General features: G+C 36.5%; 1 protein-coding gene across 4 annotated transcripts; it reads right to left on the reverse strand.

The window, feature by feature from the left end:
- Positions 1-6,265: 6,265 nt before the first annotated feature.
- LOC107782706 (homeobox-leucine zipper protein ATHB-13) lies at positions 6,266-8,879 on the reverse strand. Of its 4 annotated transcripts, XM_075221808.1 has the most exons (4): positions 8,399-8,873; positions 8,265-8,310; positions 7,752-8,148; positions 6,266-6,783 (listed from the first exon to the last, which is right to left on the reverse strand). In XM_075221808.1, the coding sequence occupies exons 3-4, from the start codon at positions 8,115-8,117 to the stop codon at positions 6,412-6,414; spliced, it is 738 nt and encodes a 245-aa protein (XP_075077909.1). In that variant the 5' UTR covers positions 8,118-8,148; positions 8,265-8,310; positions 8,399-8,873; the 3' UTR covers positions 6,266-6,411. The 4 variants fall into 4 exon arrangements, with proteins under 4 accessions (XP_075077909.1, XP_016459121.1, XP_075077910.1 ...); XM_016603635.2 differs by lacking the exon at positions 8,265-8,310 and having other exon boundaries at positions 7,752-8,149; positions 8,399-8,879; XM_075221809.1 differs by having other exon boundaries at positions 7,752-8,356; positions 8,487-8,874.
- Between the last annotated feature and the right edge of the window lie 5,179 nt (positions 8,880-14,058).

The raw sequence follows: 14,058 nt of genomic DNA on the forward strand, positions 1-14,058 counted from the left end.
TTATGGATGGTTTGATAAATTATCTTCAAAACAATTGATAAAAACTACTGAGCAATCTTTAGCTTTAAACTCGTCTGAACAGACTATTCGTTTGTTAAACAAACAAGATGTTGATTTATATAAAAATCAGTATAATTATCTCGATATATATATATATATATATATATATATATATATACTATACTATACTATATATACATCTTATATAGCGGGTATGTATTTTTTTAAATTACTTTTATATGGACATTATATCCTATCTTTGTATGTATATATACATATATGTATTAAAAGCTATATTATTACTTAAGTTTTAGCAACAACAACTTAAGTTTAATATGTTATAATATGTTAATATAACATTAATATGTATACATATGTTATAAAACTATATATATATAAGCTATATACGATAAGCTCTATATATATATATATATATATATATATATATATATATATATATATATATATATATATATATATATATATATATATATATATATATATATATATATATATATATATATATATATATATATATATATATATATATGTGTGTGTGTGTGTGTGTGTGTGTGTGTGTGTGTGTGTGTTTAAATTACTAAAAATGGGATAGCATACGGCCTTCCAGAGAGATCATTTCGGCGCTACATGGCTGGATTGCAAGGTATAGGGACTTCTGCCTAAGGCGAGACAATTGATAGGTCGACTCTTTCGTCTATGGAGAAAGATCGCAAAGCTTGAAGAGACAAAGGTTAGAGAGCAAAAGAGAGATGAACAATTTGATATCCTTCAAGTTCAGCTAGAAAAGAGGGACCAACAATTTAATCTCCTTCAAGATTAGTTGGCCAATCTTCTTGCTAGTGGTGCTTTCCCCATTCCCCGGTCTCGTGAGCGTTCCCCAGATGCTAATCCTTCTCGTCCTGATCCTTCGAACCATGCCGGCGATGAAGCTTCTAGTAGTGAAGATGGAAATGATGCAATACAAACACTCATTGAATGGTGTGTATTGCTAAACAAAGTCTTGAACTTGTGAATATTTAGTTGGGAATAGTTTTGAATGATGATTGTATTGTTGATATTATTTTGTTATTGAACATTTGTATAGTTGTTGTTGTGGTTGGCGTTGTTGTTATTAGCGTTGTTGTTGGTTAATTGTTGTTGTTGTGGTTATTGTTGGTTAATTATTGTTGGTTAATTGTTGGTGTTATTGGTTAATTATGGTTGAATGGTAGCAATGTAATGCTGCCATTATAGGATGAATATTGGTTGTAATTGGCAGGTGGTGTAGCTTAAAAGCATGCATATTCTACCTGATTTTTACCAAGAAAATCGACCGAAGTCAGTCGGATATCTCATTCTCTTTCCAGAAATTCAAAACTTCCAACCGAGTTCGGTCGGAAATTTCAAATGAATTCTGCAGAATCTTGAAATTTTCGACCGAAGTCGGTCGGAAATGTCTTTTTAATTTTTTTTTAGTACCGACCGATTTTGATCGGTTTATTACAATTTACAAATTTACAAATAATTGTTAATTATAATATATTTAAAATTCCGACCGATGTCGGTCGCTATTTGAAAAATAAAAAAAACGACCGTTTTCTGTCGGAAAATTTCGACCGATTTCGGTCGCAACACCTTAGCGACCATTATTGTTCCGACTAATTAAAAGCGGTCGGAAATCGGTCGCTTTTTCTCAATTTCCGACCGATTTCGGTCGGTTTTCCTTATATATATATATATATATATATATATATATATATATATATATATATATATATATATATATATATATATATATATATATATATATATATATATATATATATATATATATATATATATATATATATATATATATATATATATATATATATATATATATATATATCTTGCAGTAGCAAGGTTTGCCTTTGTTTTAAATAAGAAAGTATTAGACAGCAAAACTTTAAACATCCAATCATATAGTTGGCTTAAGGAAAAGTTAGAAAGTCATTCTTCAGTTTGTTTTGTCAAATCTATTGAAACATAAGCTGTTTCATTTGGTGGAGCGGCTTTTGCTTTGGTATCTTTGTTTACCCTTGCTGCTAAATCTGAGTTGTTCTTGCAAAACAATAAGCTTCCACTTTGGTTGACACAGTTGTAGAAATATGGCCAGAACACCCTTGTATATGATAGAGCCTAAAAAGGGCAGTCCAGTGCAATAAACTTTCACTATGCGCGGGGTTCGGAGAAGGGCCGAACCACAAGGGTCTAGCCTTACCCTACATTTCTCCAAGAGGTTATTTTCACAGCTCGAACCCGTGACCTCCTAATTACATAACAACTTTACCCGTCACGCCAAGGCTCCCATTCATGAAAATATTTGCCTGCAAAAATAAAAATTTGGCAATAAAAGATCATATCATTGTATTATTTCTATCACTCACTTTAATTTTTTTTGTTATCCAATTCTTGACGTTATTGTAGAATGTAAAATTTTCAATTATAATAAGAACGATATATAGTAGTTCTTATAAGTGAATCAGACATTATAGTTCTTATAAGTGAATCAGACATTCTCCTTTTCCTTTTTAAAAATATAAACTCCTTTAATAGTTATCAAATCATGTGAAAGAGGGGTAAATTATCTCTGTCTCATGGCTGGATAATTTGGCATTTCATTGCAATTCTGGATATTAGAATCTTTTTCTTCTTAATCTGTTCGAAATTTTGCAAGAATATTTAAATGTTAAATAGAGGCCTACATATATAAGAGAGCATGTGCATGGAGGATATATTGAGGACTTTAAGAAACATATACATGCAACTACAACTAGTTAGCAGAACATGTTGGAATATATTATTATTGGAAGTATCAGAATCTTAGCCTTGTGGATTTGCAGCATAAAAGGTAGCATGTGATGTCCAATAACATGGAATTATTGCACGAATTATCTTTTAGATTCTCAAATGGCTGCCTAATTCTGTCAACGGCTTCTTTAAGTAATCTAAAGAATTTCTTCACAAGAACAGAACAAAGAAAATTATTTTATGCTACAGCCTGCAAGTATTTGTAAAATTACTTTTAGAACAGAGACATTCGGATCTAATTTCGAGGTTGCTCGTGTAAAGTGATTAAAGCACACTTTATAAGACCAATAATCATTGGGGCTAACTCTCTAAACATAGACATTCACTTATGGACCCATCCTTTTTGTTTTGGGACCTTGCTAAATAAATCAGTAAAAAATTATGGGGGCCAGCTATTTGAGAAAGAAATGACATTAGAGGGAAAAAAAATCAGGATTGTATGGATAAATTAAAAGTCACAAAAGAAGTAACCTTGTGACCCTCTTAAATTCTCCTTAGACCACATGAAATTTACTGATTTGACTACTTTAGATTCATGTCAAATAAGCTCATTATGTTGAAGTGTTTTTACTAAAACGTTTTACATTTTTGTAGGCATCTTCATTTTCCTTTTACCCTTCCTTGTTGCTTATAGATGAGAGATATATATCATGGTAAGTAACTTTTTTCATTGTCAATTGTCAGCACAAAGTTTGCTAACGTCCCCTTCACGAGTCACGGCAATGACCATTTCCGACCCCTTGTTTTCTTCTACTGTCCACTACCTAATTTGTCCTCTTTTCCTCAATCTTGAAATGTGTGCTTGATACTCTCTCCAATTTCAAGCAATACTTCCCATAAAATGAGAGAAAGGAAAACATTGAAAAACAAAAAACCAGTCCTGCGTCTAGTTGTAAATTAATTAAACCTTTATTCCATAAATAATAGATATAACAGCGAGAAAATATATAGCAGTAAAACTAGAAACTATAAGAAAAAAGAATGTCAATCTTAAACAGTGGTTGACCCATGATTTTGTACAAGCGAGTTCAGTTAGAAATTGCGGTAGACAATTGTATAAGTGCACCAATAAACACCATTTGCGCAATGCTCTTTTTTTTTTGTTTCCATTACCACTTCAAAATGAAGTCTTTTTTAAAAAACGTTGGGGAAATATTTTAAATGTTTAAAATTTATCTTATAAATTAAAAAAAATTTATTTCAGAAAATTTAGCAATTTTAACCAAAAAAGTGCTTAACCAACTTAAAAATCGTATTATAACTCTAAGAAATATAACGTACAAAGTTACAAACAAAAGACACGGTAAAAAAGAGTTTTAAACCAAACTAATTAATCCAAGATGATTAACGAAAATGATATTGCACGCCAAGCTAAAACTTTGAGTATAACACAAATTAACAATTTCAATATAAACTAAACTAAATTTAATTAAAAGATTACAAGTAATTTCAATGAAGCACTCTCATTTTTTTAGTAAACTTATGACAAAGAGAACCAAAATTCACTTTGTAGAAAGATTTAAAATTTTTTGAACTAAAATGAAGTTTAATAAGAATAGCAAGGAGTTATAAAAAGAAGAAGAAAAAGAAAGACAAGAAAAGGAACATCACAATAAACAAAATAATGTACTCTTACGGCTAGGGGTGGACATTCGGTACTTCGCTTCGGTATTTATAAACTTCGGTTTGATATTTCGGTATTCGATTTATCAATTATGTATACCAAATACCGTACCAAAATAATTCGGTACGGTTCGGTATTTCTTACTTTGGTTCGATACAGTTTCCGTACGGTTTCGATTTGATACATTAACAGAATAATTAGGGCGAAAAACCTTAAACCTCAGACCATGTCACCAAAGGGTAAGTAGGAAAAGCCATTGTTGGCCTTAAAATGAAGTGCCCACTGCCCAGTAACACAGTTCCTTCAATCAAAACAAAAATCAAGCAATGTTCCATTCTAGATAGGAAGTTCATTATCCAAAAGATTCCCTGATATAACCAACCACTGCATCAAGTATCAGTCATTATGTCTTTTGTTAAGCTTAGGATTGTAAAAGAAAAGCCACAAGTTCCAATTCAAAAAGTTGACAGTCCCTGCCTCTAGAGTTGCTTTTCATTCCAACTCAGTTACAAAACTCAAGAGAATATTTTCTCAATCAAGAAAAGTAATATTGTTCTTTTTAGCCTTTCTGATTCTCTGAACCATACTTCTCGATTTCTCAAGATCACAACAGGCATATAGAGCCAAGATGAACAAGCAAAAATATAAACTTTGGTATGACAATACAGAGATACAAGAAATAGAGCCAATATGAACAAGCAAAAACATAAACTCTGGTATGAAGAAGTTATGAACCTGAATGAAAGTCAAGAATGAGCAAACAAGCAGTCGTCGAGGAGAGGAGTCGTCATCGCCGAGGTCGTGAAGCTATTGTAGTAGTCGTGACTCGTGATTCCACAATAACCAACCAAAGTTAAATTTTTTGAGAGAAGTCTAGGTTAGAAAATAGAAAGGGAAAGGGGGTAAGAGGCTAAGTGCAGATACTGCCCGTAAGTGCCTCTAAGGTATTAGGAAATTAAGGGTGTGGGCTTATACTTATTGGGCTGAAAATAAAAATAAAGTTGGGCTTGGACTAAAATATTTCGGTATACCGAAATAGCAAAAATTCAATACTGTATACTGTACCGAACTACCGAAATACCGTAATTTCTGCACCGAAATATACCGAAATACCAAAAAATTGAAATCGAAATACCAAATTAATTCGGTTTGGTTCGGAATTCGATTTTTCGGATTCTATGCCCACCCCTACCTATGGCTATAACAAAACTGATAAAGTGAAAAATGAATTTAAATGTGTGTTCAAAATACACATTTAACAAAGGGATAGTGCCTTAGAAAAGATTCAAACCGCCAACCATGGACTTTATTTTGAACCCACTTGACCGTTGCTCTACAACTTGCTTGTGTCAAGTGGGTTCAAGTACATTAATATTTATCGCTTTCATGTTTTTTTTTTTTCATAAAATTCGCAAATAAAAATAATTAATTTTTCCGATGGAGGGTTCATACAAGGTGGGTCCGCCCCTGATCTTAAAAACCCCCTAGATTAATAAAGCGGGAAATGTTTAAGAATAATTTACTCCCTAAAAGGAAGAAGACACTTTTCTGTGCATATTACAATTCCTCCATAAAGACCTGGAAAGGCTTCCTAATTTAAAAACTCCATTCATCTTGATTTATGTGAGGCATTCATGGATTTCAAGAGTCAATTTTTTTTACTAATAATCGTGAATTCTGACATAAAATTATAAAAAAATAAAATTTATATATATGAAAATTACATAAAAAGTACTATAAATCACAATAATTAACAATTCAAATATTTTAAAAAATGTATGAAAAAATTACGATAAAATAATAATTCATCCAAACTGCATCACTATGATCAGTTTGGTATGCAATTGATTACTCTATACAACATTCTAATACACCAAAAAGAAAAATAAAAAGAAAATAATCGCCAAGCTGTAAATCCGAATATATTTTTCAAAAAATTAATTAAAATGTGGTTGCTCGAGCCATGGCCAAAATCCAGGTGATTGGTCATCGACAAACATATTGGATAAAGTTTCTTGTTTGACAGTTTGGTCCATTAATTTCATATCGCTCTGTAGCACTTGTTGTCTTTGGAAGAGCTGTGCTACCCCATTAGGCCTCACCGGGGGTGGGAACAAGAGTCTGCTGCCCCTAGTAATTGGCTGATGAGCAGTGGATACTAATATTAATGGGCCGTCAATGGCTGCAGCTGTCATTGTGCTATCTAGCTTCATCTTTTCTGAGCTATTTTCACTGCTTGAACCTTCTGTTTCCTTGTTCAAGTTGATTGATAATTCTGTTGGCTGCTCTCCACTTTTTAGTGCCATTATCTGCAGCCATGTAATTTAATTAATTATTTAATGGACTAATCAATAATAACACATTAAGAGATCGTTTGGTTTGAATACGGCTTATACCGGAATAAGTTATATTGAGATAAGTTATGGTGAGATTAGTTATGTTGGGATTGTATTTTATCCACTGTTTGGTATGTTGTATTAAAAATAATAATTGCATAATTTCTATGAAGAATATATAAGTTATCTCGGCACTAATTACCCACCCTCTACAAGATATAAATTATTCCAGTACTAATTTTAATCCCGAGATAACTTAAACCAGATTTGCTAACCAAACAAAGTATTAAAATGATATTAAATTTTTATACCACCACTATACCTTCTTATCTCTCGTGTCAAACAACCCCGGACAGTATGAATCTGATGTAAAGAAAGATTGATACTGACGCAGTGAATCGACTAAAAGGGAACATGGGGAAAAAGATGAAAAGATTATTCTTTTCCGCTGAAAAACATGCACATCATGGTTTGGACTTTGGAATCCACTAGCAGAGAAAAAAGGTTCAATATTTCACCAAAGTAGCCAATATGCATATTATAACAAACAACAACAGAAAGAGGCATCATTATTGTTCAAGTTTTAACAAAGACTAGACACCCTTTCAAACTTTCTTACTTTTTCTCCATAAAGCTCCAAGAAAATAAGCTGTCTTTTATAAATCTGGAATATTAATACTTCCTTCGTTTCATTTTATTTAAACTTATTTGACTAGACTTAGAGTTTAAAAATACAATTTTAAACATGCCATGATATTTGTTGAAATTATGTCACTAAGAATAATAAAATGAGAAGGTTAATATTAAACTGTTTCTAAATATAGAAAAATGTCATTCTCTATAAAAAATATTAAAAAAGAATAGTGTAACATAAACCGGAACATCATATATAATCAATTTAATTTTTTCTTAAAAAAATAGTGTCATTGATTTGGCCATACCTTTGCATGAAGCTTCTGATTGTGAGCTAAGAGGGAATCATTTTCTGCCTTGACAGCTTCAAGCTGTCTCTTGAGAACATCATAGTCTTTCTCCAATTGCTTGGTTTTCCATCTTGCCCTCCTATTTTGGAACCAAATGGCAATCTGCTTTGGTTGTAAGCCAAGAGCTCTAGCCAACTGCATTTTCCTCTCTGGCTCAAGTTTATTCCCTAACTCAAAGTTCTTCTCAAGTGTCTTCACTTGTTCCATATTAAGCCTTCTAATTTTCTTCTCCCTGGCTGCCTCATGTAAACCATCATCACATAAATCTTCCTCTTCATGATTTTCCTCACAGTTATTATTAGCCTCCATCCCACTAAATGACATGGTTCTTTTCCCTAGAAATATTGAACCAACACCTGCATCAAAATAACCATTTATAAAATTCTTTTAAAAAAAAAAAGAACTTCTCCCCTATGTATAAAATGTAAATTTGAATAAGACAGTCCGGTATAAGGGATATAGGCAGACTATCCTGACACAAGTATTGATGATCGATTTCACGACTTGAACCCGTGACCTACAGATCATGCAAAGACAACTTTACCGTTGCTTCAAGACTCCATCTGAAATTTAAATAAAAAAAAAAAGTAAGAAAATTGACAAGCCTTGGAAGTCTTGATGGTCACTTTGGTGAGGAGTAAGTAGCATGAAATTGGGAGGGAAAAAAGCCATTTCCTTAGTGCAAGTCATGACCTAGAATACTTTTGCCACAACTCCAAAAGTTATGTGACTTTGAATCATACTTGAGAGGAGGAAAACAGAGAAGAGATAAAGAGATCAACACTTTTATTCAATAAGTACTGGAGAAAATATTAGAAGCGATAGTGATTTAATTGTTTTGTGGAGAAAATAAAATGGCAATGTCAGTTTTGGGGGAAGCTAAGATGCATCTATATTTCTGACGAAGGGATAGCTTATATACGTTATCAGCTTCATGAGGAGATAGGTGTCATTTGATACAATATTCGTCGAAACAATTCATTAAATTTACATGTGAATAAATATTTTCCTAAACGAATATGTATGTATACAATAAATTGACACCACTCTAAATAATATAAATTAAGCAACTATAAATTGGGACAGAGAAAGTATATTGTTGTAACATTCACAACTCCAAAACCAAATCTATATACCAAATGAGTTGTGATAATAGATCGATATAAATGAGTTGTAATACTAGATCGATACAGTTTCAAGAGAGCTTTTCCCTACTTATATTTGTTTTTCGATTTCCATCCACACACATTATATGCGTACGAGAATATTTAAGTGCTTCTTTACTACGTTTTCTACTCTGTTCCACGTAATTAGTACTGAAGATAGGCTTCAGCAATATCTAACTTCTTCAGGAATTCATTCATACATTTTTCTTGTGTAGACAGTTGTCCTTAATGAACTGATCATACGGGTATTCATTCATTCATACTGTTTATCCTCAAAATCGGATAACAATTGAATTTGTTAGTGGTTTAAAAGATATGCGGATTAACTTGATACAAAGTGATAAATTATGTTGCAATTGAAATAAATAACGATAAATTAACTGCAAATCACACGGATTGGATAGTTTTGGCCAAGGAAAGTTGACCACCGTCGAATGTACTTTGATTGACACCAAGATATCAAAGAAATAAGAATTTAGAGGATAACGGTAATGTATTGCTTATGAGTGTATGTTACAATATCCTTCATGAATTGTGAGACCCCCTTTATATATTAGGGGAACCTACTTTTCAAGTATTATTTTATTATTCCATAAAAGATAAAAAGGCCTTTGATTTGTTGACCGTTGGTCCCCTTTTTGGTATATTCCGTGATTTTCGCCATAATGCCCGGTTAGTTACGGGAATTTCGGACCCCTGTCGGATAAGCTGGCAATATATTCCTTGAGACCGTTATGACCGGGACCGGGTATGACTTCGATAAACTTAAGGAAAAATCTGGTGGTGTCGATGACTAATTTTAGTAATGCTTTGGTTCCGCTCCTAAAGATGTTCGTTCCTACGGGATGCCCAATCGGAATCAATTTCAAGGTTGATAAAATCTCCTCGGTACCGGGTCGGTGCGAACCGGTCTCGAGATACATATGTTCTGTCACCGACAATGTCCTCGCTAAAGTCAGGGAGGACTGCAACTGGTTTGATAAGCACGTGGTGGTTCCTTTGCCTGAGGAAGCGATCACCACCCACATGGAGGATTATTTAAGTGTTTACACTTATCCCTTCACGTTGGGTCCTTTAGATCCAGTTATTATAGCCTTTTGCAAAAGGTATGAGGTGACTCTCGGACAGATTCATCCTTCATTTTGGAGGATTGTAATTCTCCTTTGCTTCTTCGTGAGCAAACTCGAGGGGTGTGTCTTCACCATCGACCACCTTATGTGCATGTATAGTCCCCGACTCTATCGAGGGGGACTAATCAAGCTCGTATGTCGGGCCAGTAAGGCCCCATTCTCGAGCATTGATGAGGATCGAGACCGAGGCTAGTTGGGCCGATTCGTTAGAGTGAAGATCTCGGATTTAATCACTTTCGAGGATATGCCATTTTCTGAGAAATGGAACATGAAACGTTATTATAACCTTGCCTTTAAGATTTCTTTTATCGCTTTTCCTTTTCCTCCCTTCTCATCGATATTTTGTGATGGTGCAACTGTTGCTCCGGATACCGGATACAGTTCCTCGACTCAAGGAGTGGGTTGAGGATATCGCAACACAAAGATCTTACTCTGAGCGCTCATGGCGTGAGCTTTCGAAGGGCCGTTGGGAGGCTTGTTCTCATGGTGAGATTTTTTCTTTAGGTCATGTTTGACTTTACTTTCACACCGTCGATTTCTAACTTGTTTTACTTTCCCCTTTGCAGGTTTACCAAAAGATGTTGAAATGAGGCCTTCGTCCGGTGATGATGACATTTTCACCGAGCCCCCTGCTCCGAAGCATGATAAAGAGAAGAAAAGAAGAAAAGCTCCGAGATCCCCGAGCTAGGAGCAGAAGAAACTGAAGAGGCGGCTGGCGCGTACATCCAAAGAAAGTACCAGCGCCCGAGAGCTCCCATCGGACTCACTCCAGCGGTTGAGGAATGAGTCCTAAGAAGAAAAAGAAAACTCAGAATTGGTGACCCGCGTGAGAAGCGGTACCGCGTTGCCTCGAACCAGGGGGCCGATGAAGAGGTAGTGGCCGAGGCCTCAGAACTTTGGAGGGTCGAGGCCGTTTTGCCCCGAGCTAGGGAGGTCGAAAAAGAGACCATGGCTGGTACTTCTCGGGCAGAAGATAATGTACCGAAGGATGCACTTAGGGTGATAGATCTCTCCAGGTTGCCTTAATTCACCGATTCTATGATAAACTAGGCTCAGACACTGAAAGGTCACCTCAGCGAGGGCCCCCAAGGAGCAGCAGATTCTTTTAACAGCTTCTTCGATGGCTTGGATTGTACTGCCTAAGAGGACGTCACCGGGTTGGGTGACTTACTGGTACCAAAGAAGATACCGTCTCCAGGAGCTGGCGGGTCTTCTTCAAGTCCGAAATTAGTAAACCAATTCCCAGCTCCGAGTGCAGATCCTACCCGGAAGCGGTTAATCATTATGTCCATTATGGAGGATTCCCGGGTTCTCTCCGCCCTCGTGGGGATTTCCAGTTATCTTCGGTGCCTGGTGACCGAAAAAGATCAAGCCTAGATGAATGAGGTAGAAGCGCCCTTCCTGTTCAATGAATCTCAACAGACGTTAAATCGGGTAACTTCGAATGCCCCTCTATCATGTACTTAGATTAAGTCGTAAATAATTGTAACATTTTCCTTTGTGCTTGCAGGCCTCGGTGCTTCATCATGAGACCTTTCTCTGATATCGGGAGGAGTTAAAACATCATGAGGTCGAGACTCGGGAGCTTACTGAGAAGAGGGATGCTTAGAAGCTTCTTAGTGAGAAACTCCAGGCTGAGCTAGAAGCGGCTCGGAAGGAGCATGCCGACCTGGTCGAGCAGGTAAGAAGAGTTTTTGAAGTTAGTGACGATGAGTCAGACACAGTAGCTAACGATCTGAACACACAGGTTCAAAAGAAACTTGACCAGATCGAGTAGCTGTGGGTGGAGGTGGATACGGTCAAAGCTGAGGCCAAAGAATGGAAGAAAAACATGGATCGCTTGGCCTCGGAAAAAGGAGACTGCCCGGGCACAGTTGGCTTTGGCTGAGGCCCATCTTCGAGCTGCAAAGGAAAAAACCTCGGTATAGGCCAAAAAGATCGAGGAGCTCCAGTCTCAGCTGAACTCGGCTGTCTTCGGTCAAGAAAATCTGGCCAAGGAGCTTGAGGTGGCCAAGTTAGAGGTTGTCGTGGTCAGGGCCGAGGCTGATAATAGGGTGGCCAGCACAAGGTCGATGCCGAAGCGGCTTAGGACCAAGCGAGAAATATGGTGAAGCACGCGAAGTGGTGATCCCGAAGGGAGGCCCTTGAGGGAGTCCATGCTCGGGATTTTGATTTATTGGTTGAAATCAAGAATGCCAAGATATACCAAGCCAAGGCGAGGAAGCTAGCTTATCCCGAGGAGGAAGATTCCGAGAGGTCTTAAGATTTGGGTGAGTCCGATGGTGGCGAAGACCCCATAGGCGATGACGTGGCCCCTCGATGAAGACTAGGCCATTTAGGATCTTTTTAAGCGTTTTTGCCTTTTGTTTTTTGTATCATCTTTTGTTGAGGTCGTTCGGCCTTTGTAAAAACTTTGTATCGGGCTATTAAGCTCTTGTAAAAAGGAATTTGTATCGGGGCTATTCAGCTCTTTGTAAAAGAATTTTTGATATATCTATAAGGCCTTTTTCCCTTTCACAGCTTTTGAATTTTTCCTTTGCTTTTTTATTTGTATTCGCAAGGATCGAAATGCCTTAGCATGAAATAGTTAGGTTATGTTTGAAGGTTCGAACAAGTTTTGCCTTTGATTTTTCTTAAGGCAATGCAACTTGGTATGACCAAAATTGTTTCCCAAAGTACTTGTAATCCCTTTATAGTTTTGCCGAAGGTACCTATTGTCACGGAGTTCGGACATCCCAGAGCCGTCTTTAGTATAATCGTAGTCTTTTCGAGTTCGAGCGATGCCAAATAAGCTTCATGTCTTCAAGTTTTGTTAACCCGGAACGACTTTAGCCTTTTAGTTCGAGTAATGCCAAATAAGCTTCATGCCCTCGAGTGTTGTTAACTCGGAATGGCCTTAAACTTTTAGTTCGAGCAATGCCAATTAAGCTTCATGCCCCCGGGTGTTGTTAACTCAGAGCGGCGTTAGCCTTTTAGTTCGAGCAATGCCAAATAAGCTTCATGCCCTCGAGTGTTATTAACTCGGAACGACCTTAGCCTTTTAGTTCGAGTAATGCCAAATAAGCTTTATGCCTTTCACTAACCTGGAATGGACGTAGCCTTTTAATTCGGGCAATGCCAAATAAGCTTCATGCCCTCGAGTGTTGTTAACTCGGAGCGGCCTTAGCCTTTTAGTTCGGGCAACACCAAATAAGATTTGTGCCCTCGGGTTTTGCTAACTCGGAATGGCCGTAGCCTTTTAATTCGAGCAATGCCAAATAAGCTTCATGCCCTCGAGTGTTGTTAACTCGGAGCGGCCTTATCCTTTTAATTCGGGCAGCGCCAAATAAGCTTTGTGCCTTCGGGTTTTGTTAACCCGGATCGGTCTTAGCCTTTTAGTTCGGGCAACGTCAAATTAGCTTTGTGCCCTCGGGTTTCACTTACCCGGAATGGTCGTAGCCTTTTAATATAGGCAATACTTAAGTGGTAATCCCCAAGTGAAGTGGCTCTTGGGCTCGATGTCTTCGAGGAACCTAAACGAAAAAATCTTTGTGAGGATAGGAATTTTTATTCAAATAGGCATAGACTTCCTTTCAATTTTGTGCGTAGTATACAACGTTAAACTTGTATTTTTTGTCCGGGCTTGGGTGATCTATGTGGGCACGGTTCAATCGACCATTTGGCCTCTACAGAAAATCTTACTATTGAGCCAGCCTAGATTGTTTGAGCACAAGAATCAAAAATCATTCCCCCCGGATTATGCCCCTTAGTGTACGGGGTAAGCCCCAAATACTGTTGACTTTGCTTCTAAGTTAGCACGATTCCATTATTGCCTCGTTAAAATCCTTTCCAAAAAATCCATTTGGGATAAAACCGAATCAAGGAAAAAAGAGTGCAACACGTGCTTTCAAGCCAAAAAAATTGTGTTGGGTACCTACAAGTATTAAAAATATAGCTTAGTAAAAGAAGATGGTCGGGGTCGTACCTTAG

The sequence above is a fragment of the Nicotiana tabacum genome, chromosome 9 (assembly GCF_000715075.1).
Source record: "Nicotiana tabacum cultivar K326 chromosome 9, ASM71507v2, whole genome shotgun sequence".
Taxonomy (NCBI): domain Eukaryota; kingdom Viridiplantae; phylum Streptophyta; class Magnoliopsida; order Solanales; family Solanaceae; genus Nicotiana; species Nicotiana tabacum.

Bases quoted from the DNA above. Each gene is read 5' to 3' on its own strand.
- LOC107782706 (XM_016603635.2), bottom strand. From the start codon at position 8,483: ATGACTTGCACTAAGGAAATGGCTTTTTTCCCTCCCAATTTCATGCTA. The intron at 8,150-8,398 runs GCTTGTCAATTT...ATTTTGATGCAG, and splicing joins TGACCATCAAGACTTCCAAG to GTGTTGGTTCAATATTTCTA. The intron at 6,784-7,751 runs GTATGGCCAAAT...ACATGGCTGCAG, and splicing joins ATCAGAAGCTTCATGCAAAG to ATAATGGCACTAAAAAGTGG.